This window comes from Zalophus californianus, chromosome 12 (genome assembly GCF_009762305.2).
Source record: "Zalophus californianus isolate mZalCal1 chromosome 12, mZalCal1.pri.v2, whole genome shotgun sequence".
Classification (NCBI taxonomy): Eukaryota; Metazoa; Chordata; class Mammalia; order Carnivora; family Otariidae; genus Zalophus; species Zalophus californianus.
Window position 1 is genome coordinate 22,327,220 of NC_045606.1, and position 17,729 is coordinate 22,344,948.

Here is a 17,729-nt window from a genome sequence, read left to right on the forward strand (position 1 = left end):
GAAACTTACAATGTCTCTTTTAAAGAGGTACAAGTGAAATAGTGGTCATGTGTATACATGTTGCTGAGAAACGTATTTATGCTTCTATTTGGTGCTGTAAGACTCCAGATAGCATTGCGGCTAAGAACACGGGTTCTGGATCGATACTTCCTATATATAAATGCCTGTTACTGGGCAAATTACTTACCTGTAGTGTATCTCAGTGTCCTAACCTATGAAATAGTACCTAGCCTGTAAAATCTGTTAAGAGAATTAAGTGAACTAGTACACATAATGAAGTTAGGGAGTTCCTAGCACATGGTAAGCATCCAAAAGAAGTTATTTTTTACATTATTTATTATCAGTATTATCCGTATTTTTATGTAATGGGATAAAATTACTTCAGTAAGTTTTTCTCAACTCTCTAAATGCACCACATCGATTATACTATGTATGGTCTGAATTGACGTCTGACACTAATTAGTATTACAGGCTCCTAGTTGGTACAGGGCAGTAACTAAAATTTAAGCAACAATTTTCTCAGTATTGTTGGAAGTGTCTTATATCTGGTGACTGAGTATGGGAAGAAAAACAAAGGCAGGATAAAGACCCTCTGCTAGAAAAAAATATGTGTCGTGGTTCAAAAGGTGAAGAGCTGAGTGAATGTATATGAGAGGGAGGCAAAGTGAATCCTAAAATTTCTGTTGGATAAACATAAAGAAAAACAAAGATTTCTAATAAGGAATGACAGACCAATTTCTGGTTTGGGGCTGTTTCCTCCATCTTTGAACACTGGGTGAAGAGCTGCCTAATTTGCATGTCTCTCATCTCCCACAAGGGAAAGAACAAGACTGTATAAGGGCCATTTGCCCAGTCAGGCTTACAGAGCCACTGTAAGCATCTGTAAGCATTTGTGGCATCTATTGAGCATCCAGGCATCCCAGAGTTTGCCTGGGCAGTTGTTTTCTACAGTCCTCAGGCTGAGAGGTCCGGGAACAGACATACTGTTAGGGCTGGTTAAGAAGAGTGCAAACTGATCCATTTTCCTTGGGGCCCTTAAGACTTCCTAGCCAAAAACAAACAAGCACACACACAAACAAAATCCCAATTCCTTATGTCTAATATGTATGAATTGAAAGGAACAATGCTTTCTAGATTCATTATGACCCCCGATTAAATAAATTTCTGGTTTACAAATCTGTGGGTCAAGAACACTTCATTTGATTTGCCCTATACAGAGTAGAAATGAAATAGAAACCAATGATTCAGGCCCAATCAAGGACAAATATTTTATGTTTTTAGCTATAAGGTGTTAACCAGTAAAAAAAAAAAAACCCTCTGTAACTGCTCTTTGATCCCCAACTTCTGCTTCTTTTGTGATTATTGCTTCCACTTGGCTGAATCATTTTGCTTCTCATATCAAAGATAACTAAGAAAACTATGCACTATCAACTTAATTTAAATTTATTCCATAATGGATCCATATTCCATAATGAAAATTAAATATTTTGACAAAAGTATTTCAGAATCAAAAAAGAAAAGGTATCTAATTGCTTGAAAATTACCTGTAAACCTGTAAATTGCTTTCCTCTCATATACATTTATTCATCTCTTTACCTTTTGAACCTCAGCACAGGGTCTTTAGTAAACAAGTTACATCATGTACCAATAGTGATTTTTAGCACTTGTATCCAGAAATCAATGATTGGTAGGATCAGAGCATAAATGTTTCACCATTATGTTAATGGAGGAGGTTGTTCTCCTCTGAGTAATCAAGATGAAACCTTTTTAGGGTTTTACACCTTGATTGGCACAGATTGGATTTTGGTCTCCTTATGTTCAAGGAAGGACATTTTTGCAGGTATTATGAACAAGGAAGGTTAAAAAAAAAAGCTTACGAAACTTTGATAAAAATAATTGAGCATGAAAATTCAAATACTACGGCACTATAGAAACAGTACAGTGATAATTAAAAATACAGACATCAGAGTAGTTGTAGGAAATATATTATGAATAATACGTAAGCAAAGTGCATGTGTTAACATTTTTTCAAGAGCTTTAACACAGTTCTTAGATTTTCAGTGCCAACTGATGTGCTGTTATTAAAAAAGAACTAAAACAAAACTTTGCAAACTTACTCCAAGCTTAGAGGCTACAAGAATGACATATTTTCGCTTTAACATTTAATTATGAATAACATAATGAAAAATATCTTTTATAATTATAATAAAAAATTTGGCACTCTGTTAGTAATAAGCACAAGAAAATAGCAAAGCCTTACCTTGTGTAAACACACTTTATATCTGCCTGATATTCTTTATATATGTGATATGATAGGTTATAAATCAAAGAGATAACAAGTCTTTTCCTTGTTCAAGGGTGGGTGCCTGCACCAAGTCAATGTATAAAGGTGCTTTCTCCACATTGCTAGATTAGATGGTAAGGGTGAAGAGAAAAATATACAGACATGGTGTAGCTCCAGTCATTCTGAGGACTGTGTTCACTGAAGTTGTTAACTAAATCACACGACACAACCTCTTTTTACAAAACTGCGAGTATACTAAGATTTCTAAGGATAGATATTACCTAATATTAATCAGCAAAGACCCCAGAGCTTTCCACAATCATATTCATGACGTGTAACATCTTCTAAGATGTAGAAACCATTCATTATATTGCCATTCATACTGTGTAAGTGAAACCAAAAATTGAGGAACTTGAATTGCTTGCTTGATACGTCAAAATTAAAACTAATAAAAGGGATACAAGAATTACACCCTTTCCATTTGATATCATAATCTTCTCTTTCTGCAGGTAAATATAATCATATATATTTATATATATATACATGTGACTAACCTGGTGTTACTACTACTCCATTTCCATTGACCACAGGCCTCTCTTCCTCTTCCTCCTCAGGAGGCTCTACACTTGCTTTCTCCATGTTGCTCACTGATTTATTCCTCTTCCGTTTTCCTTCAGCACTTGGAGTGGCTCCCGGAAGTATCTGGTCTGTCACATTTAATAATAATGGTGCTGGTTCTGCTGGAGGCTTTGGCGTGCCGTAGTAATTGTCTGCAAATGATACCAAAACATTACAGAGTAAAATATTTCTCTTACTGTGTGCATAATTTGTAAAGAATGGAAATTATATTGACAAATATGTATCCTGTTTCTTACATATATTTGTATTTTACACACATTCATATATATGGCTTTGTATCCTTTCATATATATATATATATATATATCTTTATTTGTTGCTTTTACTGTATTGGGCTTTAATGCTTAAATAAAGATATAGATTTCTCTTTATCCTCACCTTTTGCCAAACCAAAATATAGTCTTATGTATTAGTCTCATATGGTAGAAAGCAATTTCAAAATTAGTTTTAAAATTTGATAAACCTTGATTATAACCTTTTTAAAGATAATTATGTCTGAATGAGGGTGCAGGTACTTTTTAATTTTTTTTTAAAGATTTTTTATTTATTTATTTGAGAGAGAGAATGAGATAGAGAGAGAGAGAGAGCACGAGATCCAAGAGGGTCAAAGGGAGAAGCAGACTCCCGATGCGGGACTCGATCCCGGGACTCCAGGATCATGACCTGAGCCGAAGGCAGTCGCTTAACCAACTGAGCCACCCAGGCGCCCTGCAGGTACTTTTTTAAAAAAGATTTATTTATTTGAGAGAGAGATTGAGAGTGTGCGAGTAGGGGGTAGAGACAGAGGAAGAGGGAGAGAAACAGATGCCCTACAGAGCATGGAGCTGGATAGGCAAGGCTCCATCTCAGGAATCCAAGATGTGACCTGAACAGAAACTGAGTCAGATGCTTAACTGACTAAGCCACCCAGGAGCCCCATGTAGTTTTTTTTTTTTTTTTTTTTTAAGTATATCTCACAACATTCTGGAAAGGCAAAGCATATTGTGCTTTTCAAAGGGCTCTGGCTGTTTCCCTTGATGTGCACAGCATCCTGTCCAGAGGGGTATCACCAGGCCAGGTTAGTGGCGGCTGACAATGGGCCCTGCTGCCCTAATCATCATATTATCACAGCTCTTTTTCCCCACAGCTCCATGATCTGAGCTATGGAATATTTGTTTCTCCCATCAGTCTGTGAGACTTCTTAAAGAAGGAGATGAATTCTTACTTCTCTCTGTAATAACCGCCTGAAGATAACATAGAAGGCATGGAATAAATGCTTACTAAGTGAGCATCTTTATATATTTAAGGTGAATTGTTTACAGTTTATAATTTTGATTGGTAAAGAACATAGTGGTGTTTTCTAAAATCAGTGTTACACCTTTAGCATCAACTTCAAGCCCACATTGGTGTTGTCATTTAATTGAATAATTTATGCACTCATTTGCTACTCATTCATTACAATCTTTAGTACTGACTCTGCACCCAGACACTCCAATATATGTTTGAGAGAAAATGATGATTGTAAAACAATCCTTGTCTCCTAGATGCTCAATAGCATAGGGTGGAAGATGGGCGCACTTGACATCAAGCAGGTAAGCATTAGAACCGTAAATGGGACTAAGTACTGTAGTCAATGAGGCACGGAGGAGGAGGAAGCACATCTCACTATGTGCAGAAGCCAATGAAGGCCACTGGGAAAACAGTGTGCTGTGAAAGAAACAACCCTGAACTAGAAGTCATGGGTTCTAGACTTGGCTTTTCCAAATGACTACAATGCAAGGAAGTGACTTAAGCTCACCGAGGTTCAATTTCTTCATCTCTATATTGGGAATAGCGATTCTTGTTACACCTATGGGTTGCCAATAACCCAACCTACTATAGTTAAGTTAAACATGATTCTTCTCAGCATGTGCTGAGAAGAAATGAGATGGTTAGTTGAGGGAAGACGCTGAAAAAATCTTGGGGAAAATGGGCAGAAACAAAGGAGTCTGGTCCAAACATGCAAGTAGCCTCTGTGGTCCCAGACTCTGAAAGCCCAGCTGATTCTATTGCCATGGGCACAGCCCTTGCCTGCCACCCGTTTGGCTGGAATGAGCCCCAGCCTCTCCTCAGGAGCTCCGATTCGCTCATCTCCAGGAAAACTCTCAGGCAAGGCTCTCTCATTGGCTGAGCCTCAGTCATGGAGGAGCCTGTAAGCTGCCAAATTAGGGCAGGAGAATGGCTGCTCTCCTTCGACTTCGGGAGAGGGAGGCAGGGCTCTACCTTCTATCCATCTCATCACAGGGCCCTCCCCAGCAGGGAAGGGTCTTGGGGTGCTGGGCCAGCAGAAATGATCAATGCCTACTACACTTGGCCTCCCCATTGGGTTGTTGTGAAGATGAAGAATGTCTGAGGAAGTGCTTCATAAACTGAAAAATTGCAATGGTTTTAATGGCAGTGTAAATCTCATGCTGGCACTAAGTGAATATTCTGAAGGCGAGCTGTAACACTAATGCTGTTGCTCATTTTCATGGGTATTCACAGTTGTAAGAGAAATACAAGGGGAAAAATATCATAATGTAATGTGGTTCTTATACATGTAAAACTTTCATACAGAAGTCTGCAAAGTGGATGATACACATTTTGCTAAAGGTTACTTTCTAATTTAATTTAGAGCATTTCAAATGAATCAGACCTTTAAATGTACTTGCTGAATTTTGAGCAAACAAAAACTGCTAGTTACTTCTTAGAAATCTATTATATTTCAGCATCCCTAAGGGCTTGCACCATTCTCAGTACCCTGGTATGCTTTCTATGGAATCTCAATACTCAACTGCTTATCTAATAAACATAAAGTAAAACTAGTAAATAACCTGCACGTCCCACTAAATAATATACTTGTAAGTAGTATTCTGAGAATTTCAATACATTCAGGTATATACAGTATGCAGAAAAATGGATCACATGTCAGTGGTTCCCCCCCCAACTTGTCTTTTATAGTTTAAATTTCCCTGAAGTAGAAACATAACCTTCTATTAATTACAAATAAATTCATAGCTCAAGCTAAAAATAAATATGAAGTAACAGATCCTGTTGAATTTATATTGCTAAACAGTTACACCTATTGGCATGTAATGTGATTATAAATTATATAGTAATATTCTATTTCTACAATTTGATTTATGAAAATAAGACTGATGTAAAACTATATGAATCATTAGTTAAAATGTCAAGATTATCTTCATTAGCAATAATACGAGCAATTTAGAAGAGGCACAGAAATAACCCGTACAGTTAGTACACCTGAGAAATATAATTTACAGAGAATATGCTATTATACCAAACCCAATGCACAGAACAAGGCAACCAGAACTACCTAAACTACGTCGAAGAATTAGCCAGGTAGACAGCCAAGGCATTGAAAAGATTCCCCGATGTAAGTGTATAGAAATCCATATACTAAGGGTCAAATGTGCCGTTTAGGTAACATATCAGCATGATTTCAGAAGAAAATGAACACCAAACTGCTTTTAAATATAGTTTGGAAATAGGGTCCCATTAAGAATGAAATGCCTCTATGCATGGTGACAAGCATTTAGCAAATCTAAAATCTCAGAGTACCATCACAATATGGTGTAATATTGAATGGCACAGATCATGCTGAAACAGACTGTACGAATCCTGTGTCCCCAAACTAGCTGCCTCTTTACATCCTTAAATTTCTTCAGTTAAACTAGGAACACGGGGCTGTAAGAAGACTAGTCAACACAGCAACTACAACGACTAGTACTATGATTACCATCACCACCACCACAATTTACTGAGCTGGGCCCTGTAATAGACACTTTACTATGTACTCTTGGATCAAATGGGGACTAGAATAACTCTCACCCCTCAGTGCTCTTATAAGGATTAATGATAATGAAGGGACTTATAATGTGACTAGCTCAGAACAGGTCTCAATATATGATGGCTACCTTAGACATTTATTCATCACAAAACTGTATGAAATCATTCTGTCTCTGTAGTTAAAAGAAAATGGAAGCTCTAAAAATTAAAATGTTTACTAATATTACACATGAAGTGAGTGGAAAACCTGTATCTGTTTGACTGAAGAATTTCATCTCTTCAAAATACTATGTTGCCTCTCAAGAGACATTAAAAAAAAAAAAAAAAAAAGAGGGGGATGAAATTTGCAATCTGCCCTGAACTGACAGGAGAGTACTTCATTCAAAGCCACAACCAATGGGAGAGGGTGGGTGGGAAGGGGGAGACCCCAGGCTGGCTCTGTCTCTAGAGCACGGGATTCTTGACCTTGGGTTTATAAATTCCACCCCACATTGGGTGTAGAGATAACTTAAAAATCTTAAAAAAAAAAAAAAGCCACAACCATTAGGCACAAATTATTACTTTCAAAAAGGAATGGTAATAAAGTTGGGACATTTTGGGTGACTTTTTTCCCTCCCCCCACTCCAAAAATGTACATGTGCACATGCGTGCACACATATGTGTGTTTTGGGGGATGAGGTGGGATATAGGCTTTTCTAGTCTACTTTTCTCTGAATACAACAGCATTTGTAAAAGATTATGTATTCACTAGCAGTTTCATGTGAGTTTAATACAAAATTTTATTTTGTTGTTGAATATCATGACAAAATCAAATGATATACAGAATTGCTAACTTATTTCTATTATAATAAGGATAATCTATACATTACACAGTCTTATTTTTAATCAATGCCTGGGGGAAAAAGACAATTATTTGAGGAATTTGATCTACTCCTCATCTTTTTAAGTACTTAAAAGAATGAATTTTTTTCCCATAAAGTTATAGTTATAAAAGAGTGAAACAGGGTGGGTGCACCTATTTCTGACATCATAAACATGGAAAAGCTTTCTAGAAATATGAATAAAAAGAATATTCTATAAAATGTGAATAATTGGTTTTATAATAAAAAATTAATAAATGCCCATTACAATGGACACTGTACTAATTTCTTATAAAGGAAGAGCGACTAAAACAGATTACATTGTTATGAACTAAACTTGCCTAGAGAGTCCTTGGGAAATTTCACTCACTACCCGCTTTTATGCAGACCCATTCCTAAGTCATCTAGAAGAGATGAAAATAGTTTTCTTTTTTTTTTAAAGATTTTATTTATTTATTCATGAGAGACAGAGAGAGAGAGAGAGAGGAAGGCAGAGGGAGAAGCAGGCTCCTCACTGAGCAGGGAGCCCGATGCGGGACTCGATCCCAGGACCCTGGGATCATGACCTGAGCCAAAGGCAGACGCTTAACCATCTGAGCCACCCAGGCGCCCTAGTTTTCTAAATAACTTTTCATGTAGTACACTTGAAGACGACCATGGAATTATTTCTCTCTGACCAAATAACCTTTTCAAATAGTCTAAGTTTTAAAAATAACGTTTTTATCTTTTTCTGACTCATCCTAGGTGTTTGTTTGTTTGTTTGTTTTTTTTCCACATTGATTTTAATGGCAAAGCCAAGGGGGAAAAAGAATAGGAGGCTATTTTAATGAATTATAAACTGTTCTATTTTCTGTACCCCTGGTCTTTATTGAAGGAGAATAGACACGAAAATAGTATTTTCTGAGACATACCATATTCTTTATGTCTTTAGGTTCTGATATTATGATAAAAAGTAGGAATGACACTAAAAACTAATTTTAGATATGAGGAAATGTAATACTCCCAACTGGACTATCTTGAAATGCTTTTACTTATTTATTTCCAACACGTTTTCCCTTTAAACAAGATCAATTTTCATGATGGAAACATGTGATTTTTTATTTAGTGCATTTGGCTTTCTAAGTAGCATACTCAGATGCTGACTCTGTTGTTTCAGTCCTTTGGGTGTATAATAACATGTAGATTTTACATCAAATGGTCATAGTTCATTCCATATGGCACCAAAGTGGAGCTGGGTTTTAGAAAGATAATATTCTTGTCTTCAACATACCTCACAGATTAAAGTCTTGACCCTCATTTCTCCCCAATGTTCTCAGTGCTTTTATTCCCATTTTGGTAACCAGAAAGAATCAATTTCAGATAATGGTTTAGTAGAAGAGAGATGATTGCTTACAGGCACTCTGGGGCATGCATACAACACAGCCCATAACTGGGATCCCTAGAGAGCTTGAGAAGCTGTCCTTGTGTTGGAAACAGCGTATGGCAAAATTTAAGAGGCTGGGAATCTCAGCATTTGTGTTATACAGTTTTATAAATGAAGCAAATAGTTTGACACTTGGCCTCCTTAATGGCACCTACAAAATTTGACTTTGACATAAAATGGAAATAAGAGATTCAGAGTTCCAGATCTACTCATAATTATTTATGTTAGAAAACGTGTCAGATCATAAGTAAACAATCATTTTTATCCACATCAGAGATTTAGATTTTTATTAATAGAAACAGATAAATCATGAAAGGATTCAAATTTTAAGACATGTTTAACATATTACACAAGGGATATTAATGAGTTAAAATTAGTATCAAAAACCATCAAAACTCTTGTCAGCCATGGCAAGAATCACAGTGATATGGGCACAGAGTCAGTGTTTTAGAAACTCTGTAAATACAAAACAAAGTTGGTAAATGCAATCTAGACAGTATTCTACTCTTCTAAAATTGCACTTCCTACCAGAAAACAAGACAGTCTCACTTAAGTGCTTTTGTCAACAGGTTTTTAAGTTATTCTTGTAAGCAGCTCTGATCCTTGAGTTTGTTTTCCCACAAAAACGTCTCATTTCCTCATCATGTCATATGCAGTTAGTAGCCTCAGGCCAAGATGCAAAAACCCTATGACCTCAAAAGATAATGTCTTTTTCTCTTGTGGAGAAAAGCATTAATTTCATATGTGTCAGGGATAGGAACAACATCCAAAATGATAATTTTGTCACTGATACCTGCACCAAATAGTAAATTGCTGAATTTTGTAGAAATTCAATGTTAAATGTGACTTTCAAAATGTGCACAGTAGTACAAACAATGGGAAAGTTTCTATTTTTTATATGCCAAATTGAATTATTCTGCAACAAACTCTACCTAAGAATTTCAGGTTTATTTTAAATTAAACGTTTATTGGTTTTACAATATGATCCCCAATGACACACATTCTGAATGTAACTGTCTTCAACTGTCTATCAGTGCTCTCCAGAAACCATATAGATGGCTTTAGATTAACATCTTCTGAAACTTGTCTGCAAGTTTTGTGGGTTCCTTCTGATCATTCTGACTGAATTTTCATTTATTCATGTTAGCCGATGTGGACAGGCACAAGACAAATCTTTGCTAAATGTAACTGTTCACAGACTGCGGAGGGTAGGTGGTTCGCTTTATTTAAGGAGAATCACATACCCTTCTCTTTAGTGACTCTTTCTTTCAGGCATTATTCGGAAGAGTTCAGAACATTTCCCTTCTGTGCCAAATAACATACGAACAGAAGTTAGGCAAGAAATCCTCAAGAGAACAGAAGGAAGTTACATATAATTTCTCAATGTCAAATGTACATCTATTTTCAAAGTAAAGCATTTTAACATTTATAATTATAGCAACATCAAAAAGTGTGCAAGCCCAATTCACGAGTATATCACATTTAAATAATATTAAATCCCTTAGAGCAGAACTGTCTAGTAAAAATGTAATGTGAGCCACAAATATAAGCTACGCATGCAATTTAAATTCTTCTAGTTATCCACACTTTTTAAAAAAAAGGAAATAAAGAAAGATGAAAGTTATTGTAACAATATATTTTGCTTTGTCCAATGTATCAAAAATATTATCATTTCAATATATGAGCAATATAAAAGTTATGAATGCAATATTTTTACTTTCTTTCTTACTAAGTCTTCAAAACCCAGTGTATAATTTACCCTTAGAACACATCTTACTTTGGACATACCCATTTCAAAGGCTCAATATTGCCATATCTGAATAGTGGCTACTATATTGGACATCATAGCCTCAGATAATCCCTTTTATCAAATAACATTTAAGGTTACCATATTATCACCCGACTGACTCGTTTTTCTCATAAAAAAGTGAAAATCTCTGCTTTAAATGACTAGGAAAACTGAACAAACACCAAAAAATAATGATTTCAGATGACACTGTGTCAATGATATTTCTCTTGTATAATTGCTTTGCTGCACTGAGTACATGTAAAATATTATTTTTTAAAAAGATTTTATTTATTTATTTATTTGAGAGAGAGAGAGAGAGAGAACAAGCAGTGTGGAGGAGCGGAGGGAGAGAGAGAGAAGCAGACTCCCCACTGAGCAGGGAGCCCGATGCGGGGCTCGATCCCAGGACCCTGAGATCATGACCTGAGCTGAAGGAAGACGCCTAACGACTGAACCACCCAGGCGCCCTCATATAAAATATTATTAATCACCAAACAGATGAACATTTCCTAGCAATGCTCTTCCATCCTGCTTCTCAATCATCTGTTTTATCACTTTATCTTGTCTTAACTTGAAAAATCCACATTTGACTATCAAGTTACAAGTTAAAAGAGGTGACAAGCAACAAATGTTTCATGCAAACAATGTAAATATGAACTTGCATGAGGACCCTGTTCTTGTGTCCAAATATAAGACTGAAGAGCCTCTTTACAATCAGTCATAGCCCATAGAGAGAGGAATTGCTGACTCATGGTAGTGATGTAAAAACAGATCAATTATTCATATTTGTTGTCCTCTCTCTTGCTCTCTCTCTAGCAACATACTCTCATTTTGAGTATCCATAGCATTTGGTACCAAGTGCCTCACTTTTCTTTCAACAGGCTCCTACTTTCATACCTCATGCTCATAACAATTCAAATTTTCTTTTTCCTCTATACAGTATATGTGTCCCATTTCCAACTTCCTTTGGGTCTTGCTAAATGACTGGGTTTCACACTCTAATAAACTAATTTAAACAAAGATACTGATAACTAAAATTGGCTTAATATAACCCATATAATGCTGCATTTTAACAGTATTTAAAGCTAAATACTATAAAGCTAATCATGAAATTTGGGCTACTGGTCAATTCATTGGTAGAACATATTTTTCAGAAGCACTTTAGATGCTATCAAACGACAAAAGAAGTGTTTTCCTGGGTAGTCAAGGCACTCAGTGGGTAAATGTGATGACCTTTGGGGAACCTATACAAAATGTCAAAGCAAAGATTTTTGGAAAACAGCACTGAAGAAAATATATATTATGATTCCAATTAGTAATAAATTTATGTGTCTGCAAACCATGAATCGAAACTATTTTCAACTGTGTTATTAATTGCAATTAATTGTTTAAGTTTTTAAAGTGTCTAGTAAGGTCAGTGCTTAAGAGACAGTCCCTTCACAGCTCAGTAAATAAAAAAGCAGAAATGAAAATTTGATGAATTTTTAAATGGGCATTTGTACAAAGCTCAGCGGATGCCTGGAGATAGTCATCTTGATTAAATTTACTTTTTCAAAAATTGTTAAAGGAAACTGTACCTTTCAAGGACAATATTATTTTTCTCACACAACATTTATGGCTTGCCATATAACTTCCTTCTCTCAATGGTGCTATTATTAACTGTGATACTTTAAGATTACTAAGAAATTAAGAGACCTCTAGGACTTTCTTTTGTCACTGTCTTGCAAGTACAATACCCAGGGAAATTATGATTAATTTTAATTTGATTGTTGGTTAATGATGAAAGAAATTTGCCAAATATCTAATTTCTAATCCTCAGTTGCTAATAAAAGTCAGAAAAACAATATCAAAGAATTTTACTTCTCCCTGGAAAATTTGTCTGCTGGATTTTTCCAAGCTTGGCATAGTGGAAAAAACTCTGCACACAGTAGAGGATCTGGGTTCTAACTGAGATTCTACCACTAACCTCCCTACAAGACCTTGGATTAGACATTAAACTCCACCAAACCTTAGTTTTCTTGCTTGTGAAATGACGGAATTGGGTCATAGTTGTGAACTACTCAGCTCCAAAGCTCTGCAATGAAAAATTTTGCAGAATCTAATGACAACAGGTTTTATTTCCTCACCATCATATTAGAGAGTCCTGAATTGAAAATAGAGAATGGCAAAGAAATGTAGCCAACAGTTTCAATTACTTGAGAGCCTGGACTCATCTGCTTTCTTGACATAAATGTGTAGAAAGAACTATCATTTTACTGTCTCTCTCTCTTTCTTTGCCCATTTCCTTTTGGGAAGGTGGTTGCGGTTGCAGAGTATTTCTATTTTTGTTCCAAGCCTTTCATTTGCATACATCCCTCTTGGTGAATTAGATAGTCCTTAAGTATATCCCCCACAGGATGTAAACTGTGATTACTTTGTGGAAGGCCATATATGAGGCACTTCAACTTTACACTTTTGTCCATGTGATATTTTAAACAGTTCTGATTCTTTTAGAATCAGCATTTTCATTGTGATCATCTTGTGTGAGACATTTACAAACATAAATCCTAAGTATTGGAGTATGGTTCAAGCTAGCAGGTGTAATTTAGATGTAAATAGAACCAATTTATAAGCCAGGAGAACAATGAACAACCGAAAAGGCTAAAGAAAATAAGATTTGGTATCTAACCATAACGCTTTGTCTGTACAATAATAACAAAGATTGCTTTCCTCTGAATCAATATATACATGACCTATGCAAATCAACCTCATCACAAAGAAAACTATCAGAACTACTGGCACTTCATAGTTCAAATGCCGAAACCAACCATTAATTCTTTAAAGATGTATGTTTTATTTGAGAGAGAGAGAGAGAAAGAGAGAGATGAAGAAGATGAAGAGGAGCAGAATGAGGAGGTAAAGGACTGTGATGGGTCTTCCCATGAAGCTGTAGAGTTCTAAAATGATTCCTGAGGCGACATTCTCGCCCAAAGCCATGCATATGTGGCCATCCGTCATCACCTAATAGCTGATAACATCAGTTACACTGTTCAATTATCAGAGCCATTTGCTACGTCTGGCCATGATGGACTCGAAATGTGGCTGGTTTGCTTTGAGATGTGCTGTAGTATAAAATCCACACTAAATTTTGAAGACTTAGTACACAAAAAAATAAAGCAACCCAGTAATCATTTTTATGTTAATTACATGTCAAAATGATAATGTTTAGATTGCATAATGCTGCAATTCCTAGGCTAGTTCTGAAAAAAGCAAGACTTAATAAGTAGTCAATTACTGGTGGCAGGTAACGACATCCATAACTAGTAAGAGTGGGTGAAGGGGAGGGTGAAAGTCAATCCAAAGGTCCAGGACAGTAATAGACACTTGATGAACAAGAGGTTCAGTCAGGAAGAGGGCTCAAGGATCACCAGAGGGTGAGACTTTCATCAGCTGACCAAGTCAATGAGAGCTGAGTAATGGACAGAGGGAGAGGTTATCACACATCCAACCGTTCATCATTCATTCAGCAAATATTTACTTAGAACCTACTATGTGTCAGGCATGGATTATCTCAAGGCACAATGGTGAACAAAATGAGCAAGTCCCCTTTGAAGCTTACCTTCTACTGGGGAGACATATTAATCAAAATAATCAAACAAATACAAAATTACAAACTCTCAAGAGCTATAAAGGTCTAGTAATGTATTTTTTGTTGTTGAGGATTTTATTTATTCATTTGAGAAAGAGAGAGACAGAGAGAGCACGGGGGTGGTGCAGAGGGAGAGGGAGAAGCCGACTTCCCACTGAACAGGGAGCCGGATGCGGGACTGGATCCCAGCATTCTGAGATTGTGACCTGAGCCCAAGGCAAACGCTTAACCATCTGAGCCACCAGGTGCCCCCTAGTGGTGATATTTTTAAGAACTCTGAGAAGAGTTCAAACTAGTAAAGTTAAGAAAGAAATGGAATTACGATTGAATACCCAGTCTCCTTCCTCCATCTGGGCCAAGATATTTCTGGATCAATACAGATCTTCAGGAAATGTATATGGCTATTCTAAGAATAAGAAATAAAATTTCTTCATTATTCCCAACACTTGTCCCAAGGACTTCTCTGAAGGTCAAATGACTCAACAATATAAAAGGTGACTAACATGTTGTATATTTTCTCCCAAAAGAAACCAAGTTGCTTATAAAAATTAATTGCAAAATTTCTGCTAACTAGTTAGCCAGATAAGTCCCTGCTTCTCACTTTAACTCAAGACATGATCTACATTGTAAAATACGTCTAATATTCCACAAACTCAAAGGCTATGTGCTTTGAAATCTAAAGTTTGTTCTTTGATGATTTAAATGCATTAAAGATAGAGTTGATGGCAGGTTTAACATGATGACTGACCTTCTCCCACACTGGTACCACAACAATATGGCCTCTGTTTCTAGACCAATTACCAGTGCAGACAGGTCGTTCCTTCCTTCCGCAAGTGGGGATGGGGGTGGAGTCAGTGAGAAGACAGGTCGTTCCTTCCTTCCGCAAGTGGGGGATGGGGGTGGAGTCAGTGAGAAGACAGCTTTGACATGGCATCGATGTCTACACGGAGTTTGGAAAGGTGAGTAAAATCAATTAAAGTCTCAAAGGGTACAAGCAGAAAGGGCATTCCAGCCTGAAGAAATAAATCTGCAAAAACCTTGAGTCTGGAGAAAGAACAGTTCTTAGAACTAAAAGGAGAATAGTGTGGCTGGTGCCAGCAACAGGGGGAGCCCTGAGGTTAGAGCTCAAAAAGCTTTGTTAAAGATTTGGATTAATTTTCAAAAAGTAACGGGAAGCCACTGCAGGTCTCAAAAGACATTTGAATTTATTTTTAAAATGGATTGCCAGGCTGTAGCGTGTAGAATGGACTAGAACCAGCAAGAGGTAACGTCTTGAAGTCAACAAGGGATTTATTGCAGGGGTTCAAAGATGGTAATCGGCTAGTAGGAGGTGATGAACATGGGGACAACAATGAGACTTGGTTAGGTTCCAGAGGAGGAAAACAAAAAAACAGACTAATGTTTGGGTAAGAACTAATATTGGCCACTTGCTTGAAGGATGGTAAGCCTTTTTGTGATGACCTCCCGTTCTTTCTCTTTGAAAGAAATATTGGACAGAACTTCTAAATCTGCTCTCAATACTCAGGATTTCTTTAAGAGATACTGTGAAGTGGCATAAGCAAAGTGAAATATAGACTTCATTCTTAAAACATTACAGAATTCTATAAGTCTTCACTTTCCTCTTTAAAAGTCTTTTTGGATATTCAGGAACTGATCGGTGCCCTTATCAGAGATGGCTTATACCTCCTGTTATAGCTATTATGTTTATGGTAATTATTTATTTAATGTCTGCATAGCACTAAATTTTGGCTTCTTAAAAGAAGCAATTTATCATTTAGCTTTGTTTTCCCAGCATCTAGAATAACACTGACACCTAGTCAATACTGAGTAAATGAATTCTTACACTGACAGAACACCCACATTCTGTAAAGAAGGATGCAACCCTGGTTGCTCTTTGTTGATTTAGGATCTTACAGGACATGCAAATTCTCAGGCCCTACTCCCCCACCTCCTAATCAGAATCTCTGGGCTTGGGTCACTCCAGCCTATTCTGATGCACATTAATATCTGAGAACCATTGCTTTTTCTCAAAAACCATTGCTATTGCCTCAACGGGAGATAGATCAATCAAATGGGATTGACTTTGAAATCAAGTCAACATAGGAAGGATTCAAGTAGCCTATTTTAGGATCTCTCTTCATTCTTTCTTCCAAATAATCTTTATAAAAAGCTTCAGGACAACATAGGTGTTTTTTGGTGCTAAAATTCTGGGGTGCCTGGCTGGCTCAGTCAGTACAGCACGCAACTCTTGATCTCAGAGGGTGGTGAGTTTGAGCCCCAGGTTGGGTGTAGAGATTACTTAAAAAAAACACAAAAACACAAAATCTTTACAAAAAACTTCTAATGCAAACCTGTCCATGTGAAAGGTCAGCAAACTCTTTCCTGTAGAGAGCCAGAGAGTAAATATTTTAGGGTTTTCAGGGCATACGGACAGTCTCTGTCATAACTACTCAGTTTTGCTGTTGTGTAGTGTATAAGGAGTCACAGCACAAAAATGAATGGGTTTGTCTGGGCTCCAATAAGATGGTATTAATGGATACTAAAATTTGAATTTTATGATTTTCATGTGACACAAAATACTATGCTCCTTTTGATTTTTTTATGCTATTTAAAATATATAAGTCATTCTTACTTTGTGGGCTGTACAAAAATAGGTGTTAGACTGGATTTGGCTCACAGGATGTGGATTGCCACCCCATGTAATAATCCAATACTGACACAATCTTCCAGGCATAGATTCCCACTTCATTTCCACTTGGAGCATTTCATATGTGCCCAGCAAAAAAGCAATACAGATAAAAGTGCTTGCCTTCAGGGAACAAGTCCAGAGGAGAAAAGACATTAAAATTAACCAAATAAAGAGATAAATAAAGAACATGACAGAGGGCTGTAGGAAACAGTCATAGAGAAACTTACTTTAAGCAGGGTGAGTAGCAAAGGTCTATCTGAGGAAGTACGGCTTAAATTGAGACCAGAAGAATGAAAATGTACTGATTGCATGAAAAGCCAGGAGAGCAGGGTTAGGCCAAAGAATAGCAGGTCACTCGGACAGAAAGCTTGACATATGTAAGGAGTGATGAGTTACCATTCACTTAACATCACTGAAATATAATGGGTGAGGAGGAAAAGCACAAGATTCCACGAGAAACACAAGCAGGAAGCAAATCATACAGGGCCTTTGTCAGCTAAGTCAAGGGATTTGGGAAGGGTTTTACAAAAGGGAATCGTGATTCTATTTAAGGTTTTAAAAAGTTATTCATTTTTTTTAAAGATTTTATTTATTTATTTGAGAGTGAGAG

The 17,729-nt window shown here is 36.6% G+C and overlaps 1 protein-coding gene across 1 annotated transcript in view; it reads right to left on the reverse strand.

The window, feature by feature from the left end:
- MAGI2 (membrane associated guanylate kinase, WW and PDZ domain containing 2) overlaps positions 1–17,729 on the reverse strand; it is a 555,911-nt gene that overhangs the window by 450,149 nt on the left and 88,033 nt on the right. Inside the window, exon 3 of the mRNA XM_035723209.1 lies at positions 2,839–3,054. Coding sequence (XP_035579102.1) covers positions 2,839–3,054 — 216 coding nt within the window. The remainder of the gene's footprint in view (positions 1–2,838; positions 3,055–17,729) is intronic.